The 18,248-nt window shown below is 43.0% G+C and overlaps 1 protein-coding gene across 1 annotated transcript; it reads left to right on the forward strand.

Annotated features, from left to right (window-relative positions):
- Positions 1-183: 183 nt before the first annotated feature.
- Positions 184-7,793, forward strand: SNAPC1 (small nuclear RNA activating complex polypeptide 1). Its single transcript, XM_088539605.1, has 10 exons — positions 184-323; positions 521-680; positions 1,542-1,682; positions 2,123-2,227; positions 2,574-2,732; positions 3,206-3,280; positions 3,905-3,967; positions 4,637-4,778; positions 6,026-6,106; positions 7,717-7,793. Exons 1-10 carry the CDS (start codon positions 196-198, stop codon positions 7,746-7,748), a joined length of 1,086 nt encoding a protein of 361 aa, XP_088395731.1. The 5' UTR covers positions 184-195; the 3' UTR covers positions 7,749-7,793.
- The last annotated feature ends 10,455 nt before the right edge of the window (positions 7,794-18,248 follow it).

The following is an 18,248-nucleotide window of genomic DNA, read 5'->3' on the forward strand; positions in this document are numbered from 1 at the left end:
GCGCAGGGCTGGACGTGCCCGTCGCGACGGGGGCGCTCAGGGGGCGCCGCCGCCTCACGGAGGCGCCTCAGATGCCGTGTTCCCCCCCCGCCCCCACCCTGCAGCCGTTAACGGTCCGAGCAGCGCTGCGCATGCGCACGGGCGGCTCTTTAGGGGCGCGCGCGGCGCCTGCGCGAGGCTGGTGATGGCGGCGGGATGTGCTCGGCGGCCGCGCTGCGGGCGGACTGCGAGGCGCTGCTCGGCGCCTTCCAGGAGGCCGACACGGTGCGCTACGAGCGCTTCGCCGAGCTGTGGCGGCAGCGCCGCTTCCACGCCATCTTCTAGTGAGTGAGCGGCCGCGCTGCGCCCCGGCCGCCGTTACCGCCGAGTAACGGCGTTCACCCCCCCCCCCCCCCCCGGCTTACCCGAGCTCCTTAGTATCTTCTGACATATCCAATGTCTGCAGTATTTCTGTATTACGGGCTTCCTAACGCGTTTTATAGTCGCTGGCTCTCACGTGCGTCCCATGTGCTTCCTTCAGCGGCAGGATAAGGGCTCTAGAGAGGAACAAGTTCACCAAGAAGGTGCTGGAGCTGGCCCAGCAGTATCTCCTGCCACCCTATGCCTTCCAGATCCGTGTGGGTGCCCTGTATCTCCTCTATGGCCTCTATTCTACGCAGCTCTGTCAGCCCAAGCAGAAGGTAATTGCTCTCAAGGGTTTTTTTTAATTTGTTTTTGTTCCTCAGGAAATGCCATATGCAAGATGTGCTAGTATACCTTTAATTTGTGCTGTCATCGCAAATTGGTGCTGTATTTGCCCTCTCCTTGTTTAAAATAAGACTGTTTTGAACAAAGAAATCTATTTAGGAAAGCTATCTTTCAAATACCTTTAGGGCCTGAGAGTTTGCTAAAGTATTGCTTATATATTGTTTATATATGTTGCTTATATCTTATATGTTTATATCAAGTATAGTTTTTAGTTTATAGACTAAAGTATTGTTTATATGTCCTAAAACTTCTCTGTGATATTGGCAGAAGTCTTGCTGATTCCAAAGCTTTCCAAGCTAAGGCTTTCTTCCCTTTCAAAAGGAATGGGGAACTGGAGCATGTTTATCAACTGTGGAGAAACCTTCCCTACAGCTCCATTTGCTCCTTAGAGTTTCGATAGAAAGAAAACTGACTAAATTAGTGACAGTTCTTATCCATTGGAACCACATCTTGCAGTGAAGCTACATTTTTTAGCTCTAGCTACCTGTGGAAGCTGTCTTAGCAGAGGAAGATTCCATGGATTTATGTTAAATAATATGACTTAAGAATTGTGTCTGAAGAGAACTGTTGTTAGTGCATGCTTATTTCTTAGTACGGAAAGGATACATTTCAGGAGCTTATTTTGTGTGCTTAGTAGAGCAGACTAAGAAAACTGGAAGGCTGTGTAATAATATATTCCCTGGAGAGGGAAGCTTTTGGTCTTTTTTTGTGCCTCGGAGAGATCAAAAGAGAAGTTGAATTCCAAAGTAGATTTGAAATGCACTTTCATATAACAACATACGCCTCTGTTGCAGATCAGAATTGCGCTCAGGGATTGGCCTGAAATCCAGAGGTTTCAACAGGACCTGATAGAGTCCCAGCATTATGATGCAGCCTATGTCTTTAGGAAACTGCGAGTTGCCAGAGCTTTCCACTTCACAGCCATGCCAAAGCTAGTGAGTGACACATTAATGACTTGCTGTTCTTTAAGAGATCTTCAGTTTTCTGTTGCTGACTGAGTTCAGCAACACTGATGTATTTAGTTCATCTTTGATGCTGTTAAAACCCACTTTGTCTGGCTTTATGTAACTAGGTATACTACTCTCAATAAAAATATTTGCTGTTGAAAAATATTTTTAAGGTTGAAGTTCCTTTTAATCTGTGGGAATTTCAAACACATGAGTCTGAGTGCTTAATTAAATTCTTGGCTAGGGAGTAGGAAATGCTAAATTTAAAAAGTGCTGGCTCTGAGCACTTGATAATAAAGTTATGTATTATCTGTGGAATATGCCTATCAGCACTTTTTGACCGCTGGATATACAGTGAGAAGTTTGAAGAAGAGATGCAGCTTTAAGTTTACTAGTCAAGTTATGAAGCGTTGTCTCTCTTGCTTTAGTTAAACTACAGAACTAAGAAGAAGATCCAGGAAAATGAATTTAAAGAAGAGTTTAAGGACCCAAGTAACCGAGTAAACAGCCTCATCACTAATGATGTACTGGAGGTACAGTAACTTTGAAGATATTCATCAATACTATATAGTATGTATATCAGCATGATAGTCTGTGCCAGGAACTTTACTTAGCATCCAGAAACATGGCATTCATTTTGGAAGACCTGGGGTAATTTTTCAGCTGTAAAATGTGCTCTAGTGTTTTGCAAGCACCTGTAATATGGCCTAAAAGGGAAGGGGACAAGTGAAAACATTCATAATACTCATTCTTATTTAGTGATTTGTTTAACCCTGGTTTTCTTCACTGAGAACTAATTCTGATTTGTTGATTTTCCACCCTCCCCCCACCCCCGCACTTCTCCCACCATTTATTTTATCATTGTTGTTTTTCTTTTAGGAACTGATGAATATTCATGAGCATTATCAGAAAATAAAGTGTGTCATTTCAGCTGACAAATCTCAGCCAGACAAGGCCCTGAGCTTGATAAAGGATGAATTTGTAGTTAATCTTAAAGATATAACTTTGGAACATCAGGAATGGCAGCAAAAAAGAATGGTAGGTTATACTGACCATTATGCTGTGGCAATGTAATGCTTTAAATTAACATTTAAGAGCTAGCTGATTTAGCTTCATGACATCCAAGTGTGCTTTGTAGATCTTAGACCTAAGTGTAAAAACAAACAAACAAAAAAACCCTGGCAATGACTAAGACATGGAATAAGTAAAACACTGGACTTCTGGGGATTGGGATGTGATGCTGTCTCTCTAATAAGCTAAATATATAGTCAAATGTAAGCCTGGTAGAAGTGGCTTAAGGGTAATAAAATGAGTGCATTAAGCATTAGTGCAACCTCTGTTGCACTAATTTTGCGGTCAATAAAGCCAATGTTATTGTAACATAAGGGGTGTGAGGAAGACAGAGGTATGTGGTTAACTTATTTGGTTTTTTCTCTGCATAGTTCTTGGCTTTCTCTTGCTTTGTGTATGGTAGATATTTTTAAATTGATTTTTTTTTTCTTTTTCCCTAGAAATTATTCTTAGATGCTAAAGAGGCTGATGAAATACTAAACAGAGTGGAAGAAGGGACCTCTCTAGCATCAGAAGTAAGAAAAATTGTGCAGTTGACCACACTTTACAGACCAAATTTGTTATTATCAAGTCCTGAAGTTGAGAAATTATCAAAGCAAATTATAGTAATAGTGGAGTTGGGTTGGGGTTTTGTTTCTATTTCTATTTTTTTAATTGGGCTGTTCTCATGTTAATATTCATTACTTTTAGTAGTGAGCTTAGTGAAGCTTTTAGATGCTTATACTAAACCATGGTTCTTTAAGGTAAGGAGGGGATGTAGCTGTGTCATCTTGGCCAAACTTTATGGTTTCTCCTGCAGTTTCAACTAAGTGCAATATTCACTAGTTACGCCATAAAACTGTCTAAGGTTCTGCCTGCTGTTTAAATACCTGCTTATTTCGGCCTTGAATTTAAGCAGGGAGTGAAATTTCAGATTTCAGTTTCTTTCTTTACTGATAAAGGCCATCAAAATTTTTGCCTTTATCAACTTTAGACTACTACTTTTCTTTAAACTAAGCATGAATTCTGCAGCACTTCTTACAAAATTACAACTCTAGTGAGATGTTGTTCAACTATTTTCCTAATATGATATTGTCCTTTAGTATTGTTACAGAATGTAGTTATTATTATTCCTTACAGATTTCTTCGCTTCTTTATAGGGTTCTGAAAGAGCAAATGCATTGGCTAAAATCAAGTACAGATCCTATTCTGCAGTTGTTGAGGTAAGGTATGAGGTTAGATTATAGGGATGTGGTTTATTTTTAAAATGAGCTGTAAGTACCAGCTTAACATAAACAATTGATCAAAAAAAGGAGCTAAACTGCACTCTAATTCAACTTTTAAATGCCCTAGTTATCCTGCTGAACACACTGGGAAAACAAAAAGCTTTTGTATTTTTGTTAGGTTTATGGAAACAATGCAATTAAGTATGAATAAGCAGATTTTTTGTTTTAAGTCTGAAATTGTCCCTGCTTGAGGAGTTTTTGTTCACAAGTTATTTTTTATGTCAATGCACGCTTTTTCTAAGTAGATGGAATAAAAAAAAAAAATCAGAAAAAAACTTGAAGTGTTTGATCTATTACATCCCATTGACCTTGGAGCTCAGATATTGAAAGCTCTGAAGACACTTCAGAGGCTTAAAGTCCCTTGGCAGATCTTGAGAACATTGTTTCAATAACTGCTAGTTTGGAAATACTAGTAATGAATTGTCGAACCTATGGTAAATGTTACATTTTTTTTTTTTAGTTGTTAAAGTCTCATTTGGATATATAAGTGAAATGTAAGTGAAACAGCTTTGAGATGTAGAGCAGTCCAGCCTGGAAAATGGGGGTAATACATGACTGTAGCAGTTTAGCTTTTCTTTATCACATATAAATTTCCGTGGATTTTAGGCCTCCAAATCCAGAAGACACCGTCAAGTGAAACTAGAATCTTCTGACTCAGGATCAGATTATGGGAAATCTCAAAGCAGAAGTAAAAAAAGTAGTAAAAGACCACAGATGGCAAGGAGTAAAAATTCTGCAGGAAGCCAAGGTATGTTTTTATTACTTTGGTGAATCTGAAGATACTCCAAAAGTTTGTCTGCTGCTTGGTTGAATTTTGGTGTTTGTCTTTGGAGGTAGAAAATTTAAAAAAAAAAAAATAATAATAATAAAAATAAATTCTGATGCCCCTGTCACAACTGAACTTGCCTGACTGTTGTTCACACTTTGAGAGAGTGCATGCAGTTTATAGTAAATCTGAAATCTCATACATAATTTTTCATTTTTTTCCTTGGAAAAGGAACTGTTAGCTACTTTGCTGGCAGTGTTTGAATTGTGCATGTTGCCATACAAAACACTTAGTGGTGATTAAGATATGCATCTGTTTCTTCTGGTTGATCTTCATAAAAATAGAAGCAGGTTGGCAATTTTGTAGTTACTTTGCATTCCACCAAGGTACATTAAAACCTCTGTCTTGTGCCCCCTTCCTACTGGGCCCTTGAAGGAATACCCGTTAATATTTTTGAAGAGCAAATAACATGTGTCTTAATGCTTTACAGGATGGGGAGCTATGCTATTGCTTCAGTCGTTCTCTTTACATCTGACACTCATTATTTGTTTTGTTATTGAAACCTTCACTTCCGAGTGAATTGAAACCTGTCTGGTGCTGACAATTGATGCAGCTTTAAAATTCTCTTCTAATTGTTTTTTTAATCCTGCAATTATTATATTCTAATTGTTCAAACTTTTAATTAGTTTGAAGCTAGACTTACCTTTGTCCTTCTTGGCAAAAGTTTTCATAGTTCTGTGGCTCACTGTTTCTGTCTTTGTTCTGTAATTTTACTCTTTCTCCTGAGAAATACTCTATCATTTTAGCTAGGAATAAAATAAAGGCAATTTTAAGAAGCAAAAATTTTAAAACAGATATGGGGTTCTAATTCCACTATTTGTGCCTTTTGTGGTTTTTTTTTTTGTTTGTTTGTTTGTTTTTTTTTTTTTCCCTTTTTGAAAATATACCCTGGAAGAAAACACTATTAACTGCTTGTGCTCTATACAGTTCCAGGTTATCTGGATATAAGAGAACAGATTGGTAGATATATATGTATGTATCAATATAGAAAAAGCACCAGGATGGCTCTGTATGTGCTCAATGAAGTTCCTTGTTTAATGCAGTCAGAAAAAGACTGCAGAATTGTAACATGGAAATTTTTCATGTAGAAGCAAAAGTTGATGTTAGTGTTTTGTTTTGCTTTTTGTGGGGGGTGTTTGTTTATTTTCTCCCTATAAATCTATCTGCAGGTGACATGCAGACAGTGAAGGAAACTGTTACTAGGCATGTTGGGATGCCAGTAATCACAGAAGAAGACACCTCAGATGAAGGTACAGCTGAAATTCTAACCAACTGGAGAGCTGTTTTTAATAACTCACTATTCTTCTGCATGTTTCTGCAATGAACATTGATAGTTTAGACCATGATTTGCAAAGATGAGGTTTGTGTTTAGCCTGTGCATTGTTCTCCATATAGAATCACATGGAAAAAGGAAGCTTTACCCTCATGCTTTTTTTTGAGCACGCATGTGATGACACTGTACTGCAAGTCATGGACTTTTTCCACACAGACTTCACTGTAGTATGTCCACAATGAAACTGATCCACTTCAAGTGAGACTTAATCTTGTGTAATGTACATCTATTTTGAAGAGTTCCAGTATACAACATGAGGGAAAGTTGCTTTCAGTTCATCTCCCACTTACTGAAGATGCTATTCAGTAACATAAGTGATTCCAAATACTATAGTCATTATTTGTAAGTAGCTGCAATTAGGCTTCTTAGAGCTGCTGATGGAGTTACTCTGTGAAGGCCAACAATGCGTTTAGTAAAAAGCGAGATGTCAGATGAGCTTGAATTGATCTGCAGCTCCCAAGCTAGAGATGTTTCCATGTTATTTGAGGAGAACATACACTGAGAACAGAACACCCTGGAACACTGTACCTCTTCCATCTCGAGATACCTCCTTCAGCAGTGTTCCGGGGGGGCTCTGTTTTGCAGCCGTGCCACCTTCTGCCCTGGTACTCCCTGAACAGGAGCTGGCCAGATAAAGGCATGGCTTCCACTGCCAGTTTCTAGCTAGTCTGGCTGATGTAGCTGGCTTGTGTAGTAGAAAGCTGCTTTGATAGACCAGAGACTGGTTCTTAGCTTGAAAGAGTAGTATTTTATTAGGTTACTTGAAAGAGACCAAAAGTTTAAGTATAGCTTTATAGCTTTAATGCTATAAAATCCGAGAAATACATCTTTTAAAACTATCCCAAATTGCATGTAAAAGAAGATGCTTCATATATTTAGATAGAAATATTAAAATAGCTTTGTAGTGAGATGGCATGTTTCTTTGCTCTTTTCAAAAGCGCAAGAGCATCTTATAGGATTAAAAAGAGAACACCCTAGTCACTATAGACAGTATAGACAGAATGTTTTTGAGTTTTAGATGCTCAGATTGAAAGCATAATGGTGCATTTAATATTGTACTTGAATTGCTTACACTTCCTTTAAGTTACTGTGGACAAAACCAGTTCCTCTTTAAATCAAGGATATTCTCTATTTCCCTGAATAACTACCCCAGCAAGTTCTGAAGCAATTAGAGTACTCATAGTCCATCTCTGTGGGTGTCAAGTGTTTGTGAGTATTGCATTGTGAAATTCACAGTAAAATCTTAAAGGAGTTCATGGGAAGCAGAAAGATGCTTATTTAAATAAGCTTTGAAGTGTAGTATTTTATATTCATGGAATTTTATTGCTATTTTGAATGAAACTATATGCTATAGAATCTGGAAATATTTTTTATATTAAAAGTTATGTGGAGAGGGGTTAGGAGGGGCTCTCAAGAGCTCATCTAGTTCATTTTCTATACTGAATAGAGGTTGTTCTATTTTAATCATTCCAATGAGGCAAAATGGATTGAAAGCCTTGTCAGAAAAATCTTTTTATTTCCTTTCAGAAGTACTTCCCAAGAGCAAAAAAAGGCGTTAGAGGATCCAGTTGGAGAAGCACTAATGTGAATTTTAGAGATGAAATGACACAGTACTTGTTTTGGATGCCTATGATTGTGTGCAAAAGATATGTCTGGGACCAGGACTACAGGTGACACTGGAATACTGATAATGACTGCTGTATTTTAGCTGTCTAGCGGTAAAAGCGCACACTATTTTGAGGACAAGCTGTGCTTCTTGTGGGACACAAAGTTGCTCTGCCCCTGTTTGAGATGGAAAAGAACAGAAGATGGTTATTCCTTTTATGGAGCTTGTACAATATGAGTAATCATTTAGAACTTGGCTTGACTTGCAATGGTTTTTGTAAGCAAAGCTCTGGTAGAATAACTGCTCACAAAATACTTACTGATATAAAACAAGTTGGAATTTAACCATAAAATTGTGGTAACTGTCTTAAGACTAGTGCAATAAATTTTTTTCATAATTTACTTGCTCCCTTTCATGGTGTGCATATATTTAGCAATATTTATCACTGTTAATCTCACAGGCATGGGAAATGAAGATTGACTCTGTGATGAGTCTTTTTACTGTATACTGCTTTTTTTGGTCTGATATCACTGTATATTTGAATGAAGAAGTATAACATGTATTTATTCTGCAGATGACCCCAATCTTTACAGATTGCAAAAGGTGATGGGGGAGACCTGGGCGTGTAAATAAACATGAAGATCAATATGGAACATTTCACAGATGCAGGATTGCTAGGCAACAGTGTCAGAAGAAGCAAATGGACTGGGAATCATAAGCTGGCGTATTTTAGCATGCATTGTTAGCAAGCATTGGAATTAGACATTCTAATTCCTCCTTGTCAGTCTTTATTAGCTTCTCAGATATAGTCAGACTTAAATAGCTTCTTGGAACCTTCATAATTCAGGAAGAATGTTGATAAAATATTCTCATTGGTATCTTTTCTAGTTGATCAGAATGGTAAGAAGTAGGACCTTTCAAGAAAGGCCAAAGCAACTGAGGTGTCCTCATCTAGAGGTGTAAAATAGAAATATGAGAGGCTTTGAATATAAAAGGGGACTAGATTGAGTGAATTAGTTTTGTAGTATGGCTGACAAGAAAGACTAAAAATTGAATTGCTGTTATCTAGAGGAAGAAATGCCAAGTGAAAACTTAAAAAAGGCTGTGAATATGAAAGATCTGGATGGAGTGAAATTCCTTGCATAAGGTAAGGAAGAGTATGCTTAAATGACAAACCAAATTAGATTAAACATTGGGAAAACCCTAGTTGTTAAGCCCTAGTGTTACAATCAATCTTCTTCATGGCCAAAGAGGAAATGCACCTTACTATAAAGCCAGAAATTTATTGTTTATATAATGGGAGTCTCAACAATCTAATCCAAGAGTCATTAATAGACCAGATGTAATTACCCCAGAAAAAAGAAATACTACCTCTATACAGAAGAAAATCTGGATAGTATTAATAATGTGGTTAACTATCAAGTGTCTGTATGATTTTTTCCTTATCTTTTTTTTTTTTCCTGCCGTAATGTTCTATTGCTTTTGAATTTATACAAATGGTGATTAACTGCTATGGAGATAGGACAAATAATTAACACAAGAATTACTGTATGAGTTCAAGGAAAGGCTTAAAAATAGTCACAGTTTTCTGTGGTAAACGTGGTTCTGCCTTGGAAAAAGGACATGGACTAGAGCACACCTGGAAGTTCCTTCTAGTCCTATATTTAAATGCTTCACATAACAGTGCCCTGTACAAACAATTTGTATCTTATTACGCATGCAGTAGTAATAATGTTGTCCAGATGATGCAGCTCCTTAATGCTACTTCTGGCATTGTCCATTTGTGTCGTACAAAGCTTGCTGCAGCCGTGGGCAGCTCAGCTCTCCAGAGTTTTGTGGAATTCCTAGGGACTGCCAGCATAGGTGGAGCATCAATGGTCATTGAAGGAGGGGGGGGAAAAAAAAAAGGCCAAATTAAATGTTTACTTCTTTTGTGGCCTACAAGTGATAGGGGTGATTAACAGGTCCTGAAACCCTGCACTGAAACTTTGGGTTACAAGAACGATGTAGTCTGAGGGGAGGAAAAAAGGTAAGCAAGCAAATCAGCTTTTTACTGTTATTTCTGTCTGATCTAAATTGGCTGTTTGCCTGAACTTTGAGGCTATGAGCAAATGGACAGCAGCTTCTGGAGCAAGGAGGGTGGAAGAAGAAAAGGAGTGACAGTTTCTATGCTTGTTACAGGTAATAAGTTGTGGTCCCCATTGCAATGGGGAGGAGATTGATGGTTTAGCGCTTGTGGGCAGTGCTGCTCCTAAGCCAGGGCAGCCACAGGCTCTTGGGCACTTGCTGCTCTACACCCTCTCCTCCTCCAACTTGTCTGTTAAGCGCTATTTTATGAATGGTCATAGCTGGGGCCAAGTGATGAGGCTGCTGCCATCACCTTTTTTCCATCTCACACAATGTGTGTTAGCAGGTGAGCTACTGCTAAGCCAGAAGCTGAATCCCACACTATATATTGTTGTCTCGAGAGGAAAATCATCACTCCACTCAGCGCTGGGGGGAGCATTTTGTTATCGCCCTTGCTCTAGGTGTTAGTTGTAGGTAAATTCCATGCTAGTGTGGATGAATCTGTGCTATGAAGGGTCCCTGTATGGCTGTGGCCTCCTCACTCCTTCAGCTAACTCTTGCATTTCGGCAGTGGGTGAGGCCTGTTGGCTGAGCCCTTCCCTCCTGCATCTGTACAAAACCTCTGGGCCTTCCATCTGAGGCTTCAACAGTTTCACAGCCGCAGGTGTAGGGGAAGGTGCTAAAACTCCATCCTCTTCTTGGCCAGCTTGTCTGGGGTCCTGCAGCAGAAATGTACACAAAGAGAAAATACCTCTATGTGACCCCAGCCTCCCTCTCCTTTAGTCATGGAAATGTGCTCCTGGCCCCGGAAGGTCAGGCAGGATAGGGGGGGCTCAAGGTTCCTCCTCAAGGAGCTTTGTGCTGTGCTACAGACCGACGTGGCCTTTAATTCCGGGCGGGACTGCAGGCTGTGCGCAGCCTCCTCCGCCTGCACGACCCCGCTCCATGTCCAACAGGGATGCAAGAGCCCCCATCCCGGCGTGCTGGTGACAGCTTCCAGGCGGAGAAAGTCCCGTGGGACGTGGAAGCGGCACCGCGGAGTGGGAGGCCTCTGGTGAAGGCGGGATGGAGGCGCTGGCGCTGCCGGCCGCGTTTCAGGAGCATCTGGGCGGCTCAGGTGCGGTGGGCGACGCGGCGGGTGGCCGGGGAGGGCCGGGGGGACGGGGGCCGGGCGCGGGGAGGCGCCATGAGAGGCCGCGCGCCGCTCCGCTCCTTCCCGCCGCCATCGGGCCGGGCAGCGCGGCCGGCGCCGCCACGGGCACGGGCGGTGAGTGCGGGCGGGCGGCGGCACCTGCGCCCGGGCCGGCCCCGCCATCGCGGGCGGCCGCTGGGCCGGGGTGGTCGCTGTGGGCCGCGGCGGGAGCGGAGCCGCGTGGGGCCGCGCCGCGCAGGTGTGTGTGGGGCAGCGCTCCCCTGCGTGCGAGGTTCCGCTTCGGAACCGCGGGGCAGGCCCGGGGCTGGGACTGCCTCTGCGGGCAGGTAGTGCGCGCGGTCCCGAGGTGCCCCTTCCTGATCCTGCTCTGATCCCCAGGTGCCCCTTCCTGATCCCCAGGTGCCCCTGTCCTGATCCCGCTCTGATCCCCAGGTGCCCCTTCCTGATCCCACCCTGATCCCCAGGTGCACCTTCTCCTGATCCTGCTCTGATTCCGAGGTGCCCCTTCCTCATCCCCAGGTGCCCCTCTCCTGATCCCGCTCTGATCCCCAGGTGCCCCTCTCCTGATCCCGCTCAGCGTCGCCCGGGTGTTATAAAACGCGCTTGCTCGGTGTGCCTTGTGCATCCTGCTGCGATGGAAGAGATGGGCATTGGTGTACACGCTAATACTGATTTTAGGGAGAATAACAATAATGGAGCTTGTTTTCAAGATGCAAACAAAGAACAGGTAATTATGGCATTGCGAGGGACGAATCCTGCTTCTCACTGTGCGTCCGCAAACTTTTGACTCCGTGACACTCAAGCTGTCGGAAGGGCTGAGCACACTGTGATGCCAACGGTCATCGTTGCTGTTCTGGTCGTTTTGGTGACGTTGCTGCCGGGTGACACATAGTGCCCTGATTCAAGGCTTGGCCGCAGCCGTGGTACAGGTGTATGGAGGGCAGGTGTTTCTCTTTTTTGATTCAGGTCCCAGCACCAGTGAGTTAAAACCTGAGCTGATCCTGCTGTGCTCAGGATCCCAGGGTTTTCCTCCTCTCTTCTTGCACAGGTGTCAATACTTGGTGAGGATTTCTCAGTAGGCTTTTCCATACCCTTGCGCCTGTCTGGGCAAAAATCATCATGCGAGCCCTTAATAACATATAACAACTTCAAAGTGGTCCGGAGCAAAAATTTAGGATCTTCAAAAAGTTTGAATTCAATGAAGAATCTAATTTGTCCCTTTTGTCACTTAGTGATGTTCACTTGTGTTTGCTTTTTTCCTTGTTTGCTTTCAAGAGTCTGTCCCTAAGGAAGGATGATCCTGGGCAAGATCTGTATTGAAATGGCCCACAAAGTCACCCTACTTTTCTGCATGGTTTGGAGAACTAGAAATTGCCTTGATTCATTTATACTATTTGTACAACTTTACCTGTCCTTTCAGGTCCTTTCACTGGATCCTCAGAGCTGAGATCCAAAGGCAGCGATGGTGCCAAATACATAATTATCATTTTTTAATAACATTTTGCAGTTTAATTCAAAAATGTACAAAAGTAAGTTGGCTGCTACACTTTGTGCTGCACAAATATGTAATAGGTAATTCTAAAATATTAAAATAGACCTCCTTCTGACCCAAAAGTTACAGCTTTGTTCCTTAACTGCCACCTTTCCCTCCAAATTCTTCCAGGAGCGCTCAGTTGTTTATTGCAGCTTTTTCCCTGGCGATAAGATCAGGCTCTTTAGACTCAGGCTTTAGGCTGAGTTAGTCAGTGGAAGAAGAGTATCTTGTAATTTATAAATGAAGGGAGGTTTTTCTTCTCCTTTATGTAGCCCAGTGTGACTTCTTGTCTCACAAAACAAACGCTGAGGTGAACCGTTTTGTCCTGTGTGTGGGGGTCAAGTTTGAGAAACCACCCGATTACTTAAACCTTCTTGTGTGATCTGGAGGAAGATGAAGGCTCTATAGGTCAAACGTTGATTATTCTAGAGAAGCCTATTATTTTTTTCACCTTGAATTTAAGAATTATGTTTAGCTTGAGAGTTCTGTTATCTTCCATGTAGAGAGAGGTAGGGCTTTTCCTGCTTGTAGTCCGAAGAGAAGATGTAGTGAAAGATTGTGGAGACAACACAGGACAGCCACTAAAATAATACCAGTTATAAAGGAAACTTAAATTCTCTTTCAGTGTTTTTCTTGTGCGGTGTGTGTGCGTGGTGTGTGTCCTAGTGCTCATTTGGCATTTTTCATTCTTCTAGTATTTTAACATACTCATGTTGTTATTTTTTTTTCCCCCACTCTTTTTATTAGTGCAAGGAGATCGATAGCAGCAAACAGCAAGTTACTGCAGTAACTTATGGTGCTGTGAATTGGTTCCTCGGGAGCATAACCTACACCAGGGGTGAGGCTCACCCTGAGACAGCCCTGCTGCCCGAGCTCCGCGGTGAGCCGTGTTTCCCGACCTGCTTTGAGCTGAGCCTGGCTCCAGAATGTTGGAAACGTTTGTGCTACGCTGCATTATGTTCCTTCGTGTTCCTGCTTTGTGTTTCTGATGTTCTTCAGTGCTTTGTGGCTAATTTTGATAAGCACATCTATTCTCAATTGGCTGAAAATGACAACAGGTTTGGATTGAGAAGTAAGATTTGAAGTAAAAAAGGATCTGCAAAGCCTAATACTAGAATAAATAAGCTGGCGCTCCTTGCAGTTGTTAAGGTGATGCATGTATATTGAATTCTGTTCAGTTTTAGGCTGTCGTGTTAGTTCCAGTGGCAAATCTGATTTGTTCTGCTTAGCTTTGTATCCAACAGGCACCTTAGCAGATGCCAGCCCTGCTTGTACTTGCGTGGAGCAGGAGCAGCAAAGGCAGAACTGGCTGCCCTGGGGACCTTGGGGATGAGCAGGGTCGCCCCGGTAGCTCAGGTGGCATCGCCTCTGTCTCACATCAGAGCTGTTCCCAGAGCAGGGAAGGATTTGCCAGGTTGACTTCATTCCTCTGCGGTTCTGGCCTGCCAGAACAGTTGGTGGTGATGATCCGAGGTGACTGGAGGTGCGTGTTAGAGCTGTCTGCTCTGATTTTGATTGTTAAATAATTCATTGTTCCTGCTGGCTCACGGATCAGAAGTGAGGGAAAATTGGTCTCCGGTAGCTTTGGCCTCAACCCAATTTGAAATGAGAGCAGCTTGGACAGAGCTCAGATCAGTGCTAATGAGAACAGAAGTCTGTGGATCATTTGCATGCACTCCTAATGATCCTCATGGTATTAAATATGCTCTGCACCTTTTTAAAATGAATTTTTTCCAAGAGGATATGTGGAAAAGAGTAGTCAGAGGGGAACTTATGGGACTCTTCAGAGTAGTCTTTAAATACTACTATATAAAAAGGCTGCTGCTTTTAATTAAGCAGTCTATACCTATGTTTTGGTATCGCTTCATGTGCATGAGTATTGTGGTGCAGTAAAGTGGCAGTAGTTACTGCAGTAATAAGATTCCGAATAGGGTAACTAAATCCTGAGTGAACTGTTGCTTTTAGGGAAGATCCTGGGAAGGGGATGTCTGTCTGGTTTAGTGCCCTGGAGCAAGATGATCTCCTTCTCTTGGCTATTAAGATCTTTGTTAATATGCTTAGAAAATAGAGACAAAACTGGTAGATGCTTCTTCAAAAAATAAGTGAATAAACTGACAACAGCAATTTGGAGTATCTAACCAGAGCTGTTAGACACTTTGGTTTTTATTGTGTTACGGCTTTTGCTTTGTTTTGACATAGTGCTGTTTATGTTCGTGCTAATAACGGACCTGCACCGCATCCAGCTGCGCGGAAAGTGGATCTTGCAAAATGCCTGCCCTGTGGAAAATATTGATTGCAATTGTGTGTCCTTTTCTAACTACTCAAAACGCGGTTAATGTTATAAAGAGCTTGTATCTGTGCGTACACCATGTCCCCTTGAGAAAACATTCAAGGAAAATTACTTAGACTTAAGAATGGCTTGCAAAATAAATCAGCGAACATTTAACATGTATTTCCTTCCTGTTATGGTAATCGCTGAAGTGCAGGGCATGCTCCAAGGAGGCTGCCTCTGACGAGAGTGTGTTTTGAGCGTTATTTTTCACTGAGATGCGAATTTTATGTGTCCTAGGAGGGGGTAGGGAGCGACTTGGCTGATGGACGGGGGTGCCCTTGCAGGGCTGTGAGGATCCCAAGCGGAATCCTTGGGCACAAGAGATAGAATCTGGCCCTGGGGACCCATCTGTAACGTTTAACGTGTGCAACTTTCAGGAAGGCTCCTCTGGCTCTGGCGCACGTGGAGAACAAGCGGGGACCGTCTGGCCTGTGAAGTCCTCCCACGATGCTGCGAAGCCTGTGGAGATGCCTCCTGTGTGAACAGGGGTTGTCACAGCCAGCAGGGGAGGGTACCTAAGAGCACCTAAGGTACCTAAGGCAGCGTTGTTCTCAAGAGCAGCCCTTTCTGTGCCCCAGACAGGCTGGTGCCATGATCCGTGAGCTGAAGTGGTGGTTTAGGAGACCTCGTGGTCGTTTTGCATTTGTGTGATCGATGCGGATGGCTCTAGTGCACTGAGGGGGCTTCATCAATTAATGATTCAGCAAGGCCTTGAGGCTAATCTGTCGGGGGTGGAAAAACCCTACAAACTGCTTTGCTGTGGTTGGCTGCTCAGGCACACAGACTTTGCACTGGCTGTTCCACATGGTTGCTTTCAGGAGATGAGTTCCCACTTGGAGAAGGATATAGTTATAAAGTATTTATCTGATGTGTTTGTGCTTGCACTGGCTGTAAACAAACCCAGTTAGACTTGTTTTAATCAGCTGTGGATATTGTTAGGTGTGCTATTTTAGGCCTTTTTCAGGGTAAGAGTAGAGAAGGGTTAAATGATGGATAGACAGTTGGTTACAATTGCGGGTGTCTCGTATTTACGCAGGAGATGCCTGGGAACAACAAAGATGATGAAGCTGAAAGCATCTGCGTAATCATTATTTTCCTTTGGAAATCACTGCGGTTACCAATTGTCCAGTAAATCTGCCTTGACTTGGGTAACAGCCTCTGCACTTGCAGCACCTCGGGGCCAGTTTGTTGGTGATGCCGGCTGCTCACTCACCTGCTCCCTCCGTGGGCAGTGCTCAAAGGTGACTTCTGTGTCGCTGGAGGGGAAGGGATGTGGCCCAAGGCTCTGTGGCTTTCTTGCCCTTGCTCTCTTGGCTGCCCCTTCATCTTCACTTGGGCTGGGACCTCTGCCCCCAGCCCTGGCGCAGGAACGGAGAGGCTCAGGGCACTGTGGGCACATGGCCTTGGAGTCCTTCGGGTTTCTGTGGCATTTGTCCCTTTGCCATGGCCACCTACATCTCCAAAGATAATATCTGGTGCTGTCACATGAAAGCTCAGAGAGTCCTTTCATAGGTCCCGAGAGTGGAGATTTTACTCCCCCTTCTTTCTCTGGCAAGTGCCTGCCCATGTTTTATCTTTCACAGACAGGGTGTTAAAAGATTGTTCACAAAGATGAAGCGTTGTGAACCTCATGAGATCTCTGACCCTGGGCTGTTTCTCCAGAGCCTGGCAGAGCTGACAGCTCCCTGGAATTGCAGGCACGCGACCATGTACCCAAGGAAAACATGCACAGATTGCAACGTCCGTGAGTGCAAGGCAAAGCAGGTTGCTCCTGACTGGCTGTTCTCACATTCTTAGGTCTGAAGCTAATGATTTCTTTTGACGTTTGACACAATTTGCCAAGCAAGCTCTTCATCAGAACTTCTAGACAAAATATTGACCCGAAAACCCCCAGTTGCTTTGCAGTGTTCTTTTTTGCTGAGGTTCATCCCACCAGGTTTAATGCCACCTGAGCACAGTGTGGCTGATTGCAGAATGTAGTTGACCCAATGGTTTGAAAGCTTCCTAGCAGCTGTCTGCATGGCCATGAGGAGGGCAAGGCAACTTCTGCAAAGTCCAGAGAAGAGCAGCTTCTGGTAACCAAAACAGAAGACTGAGAGGAGCATTTAAACTATCTTGAGTGGAATATGGGTGAATTATAAAGAGCACAGACGTACAAAGAGATGTTGTACCAGAGCTTGATGCTTTCTGGGTGTGAGAGTAACTTTTAAGGCAAGGATATGATCAGATTTTGGCCCAAGTGGTATGTAGCATTGTGCTGGTGTGAGAGAGGCTCAAGATTGAGCTGTGTTTTTAGACATTTTGGAGTTTGAGCTCAGTGACACGATGTACAGCAAGAATATTGGGAAGACAAGCCCTACTGTGGACAGAAAGGCTAAGCCCAGACTGAAGGCAGAGTTACGAGTCATGAATGAAAAACAGAGACTGAGATTTTAAATCAGGTGAAAAAGCAAAAATAAAGATGGAGTTGGTCCCCACAGAAACTCAGGGAAATGGGGAGGGTTGTGTCAAACTGAAAGGAGCTTTGCATAAGCCAAGAGAGGACAAGATTTCCAAGAAGAAAGTGGTTGATTAGTGTCAGTCAATAGGCAGTTCAAGAAGGATGGAGTGTTGGCTGAGGAAGGGGTGTGGGGAGAGTATCGCAGAGCCCCTCTCCACACAGGAAGCTCAGACTCACTCCTTATGGGGATCAGCTGCACTGCATGCAACAGCTGGAGGCATCTCTTCATTAACCTTCATTTCTTCAGTCTCTTCATTCTTCCCATTTCTGATAGGAATAAATTGCTTGGCACTCCTTTGTGAAAACTCCATGTAAGGGGAGTGCAGGGGTCCAGGCTGCGCTGGAGGAGGATGACGGTGGAACAGGGCCGTGTCTGTCTGTTTTCTATGGCACCTGAGTCAACACATGCAGAATTCCCCAGAGTGGCTTTCACCGCTCTGACCACTGTATTTTGCAAATGCTTTTTGACTTCTCTTGGTTCCATGCAGAGCGTGTCAGGGCAATAGGCCTTGTTCTCCTGTTGACCTGTTCGGAGATGTGGGCATCTTGTTTCCCCTCCCTGCAGTTCTTTCCCTCTGTAATGCTGATTCTGTAGTACTCTGTCATGAAATGCATTATATTTAAGCCAGATATTATTGGACAGCTTTTGGGGCCCAAATGTTTAAGACAATGGGGTAGAAGTAGCCTTCTACCAGAAAGTAAACTTTCATATCCAGATAATATAATACACATTCATATCCAGATAATTTAATACACAAATTAAAAAAGAAAAAATTCAAATGTCTTGCATCACCTTCTCCTGAAAACCAAATGCTTATGCAATGAATACAGAAATGTATTATGTTTGGTGACTGAACCAAAACAGAG

Source organism: Tinamus guttatus, unplaced genomic scaffold, assembly GCF_059628265.1.
Source record: "Tinamus guttatus ecotype Peru unplaced genomic scaffold, ASM5962826v1 Tinamus_guttatus_pri_ptg000048l, whole genome shotgun sequence".
NCBI lineage: Eukaryota > Metazoa > Chordata > Aves > Tinamiformes > Tinamidae > Tinamus > Tinamus guttatus.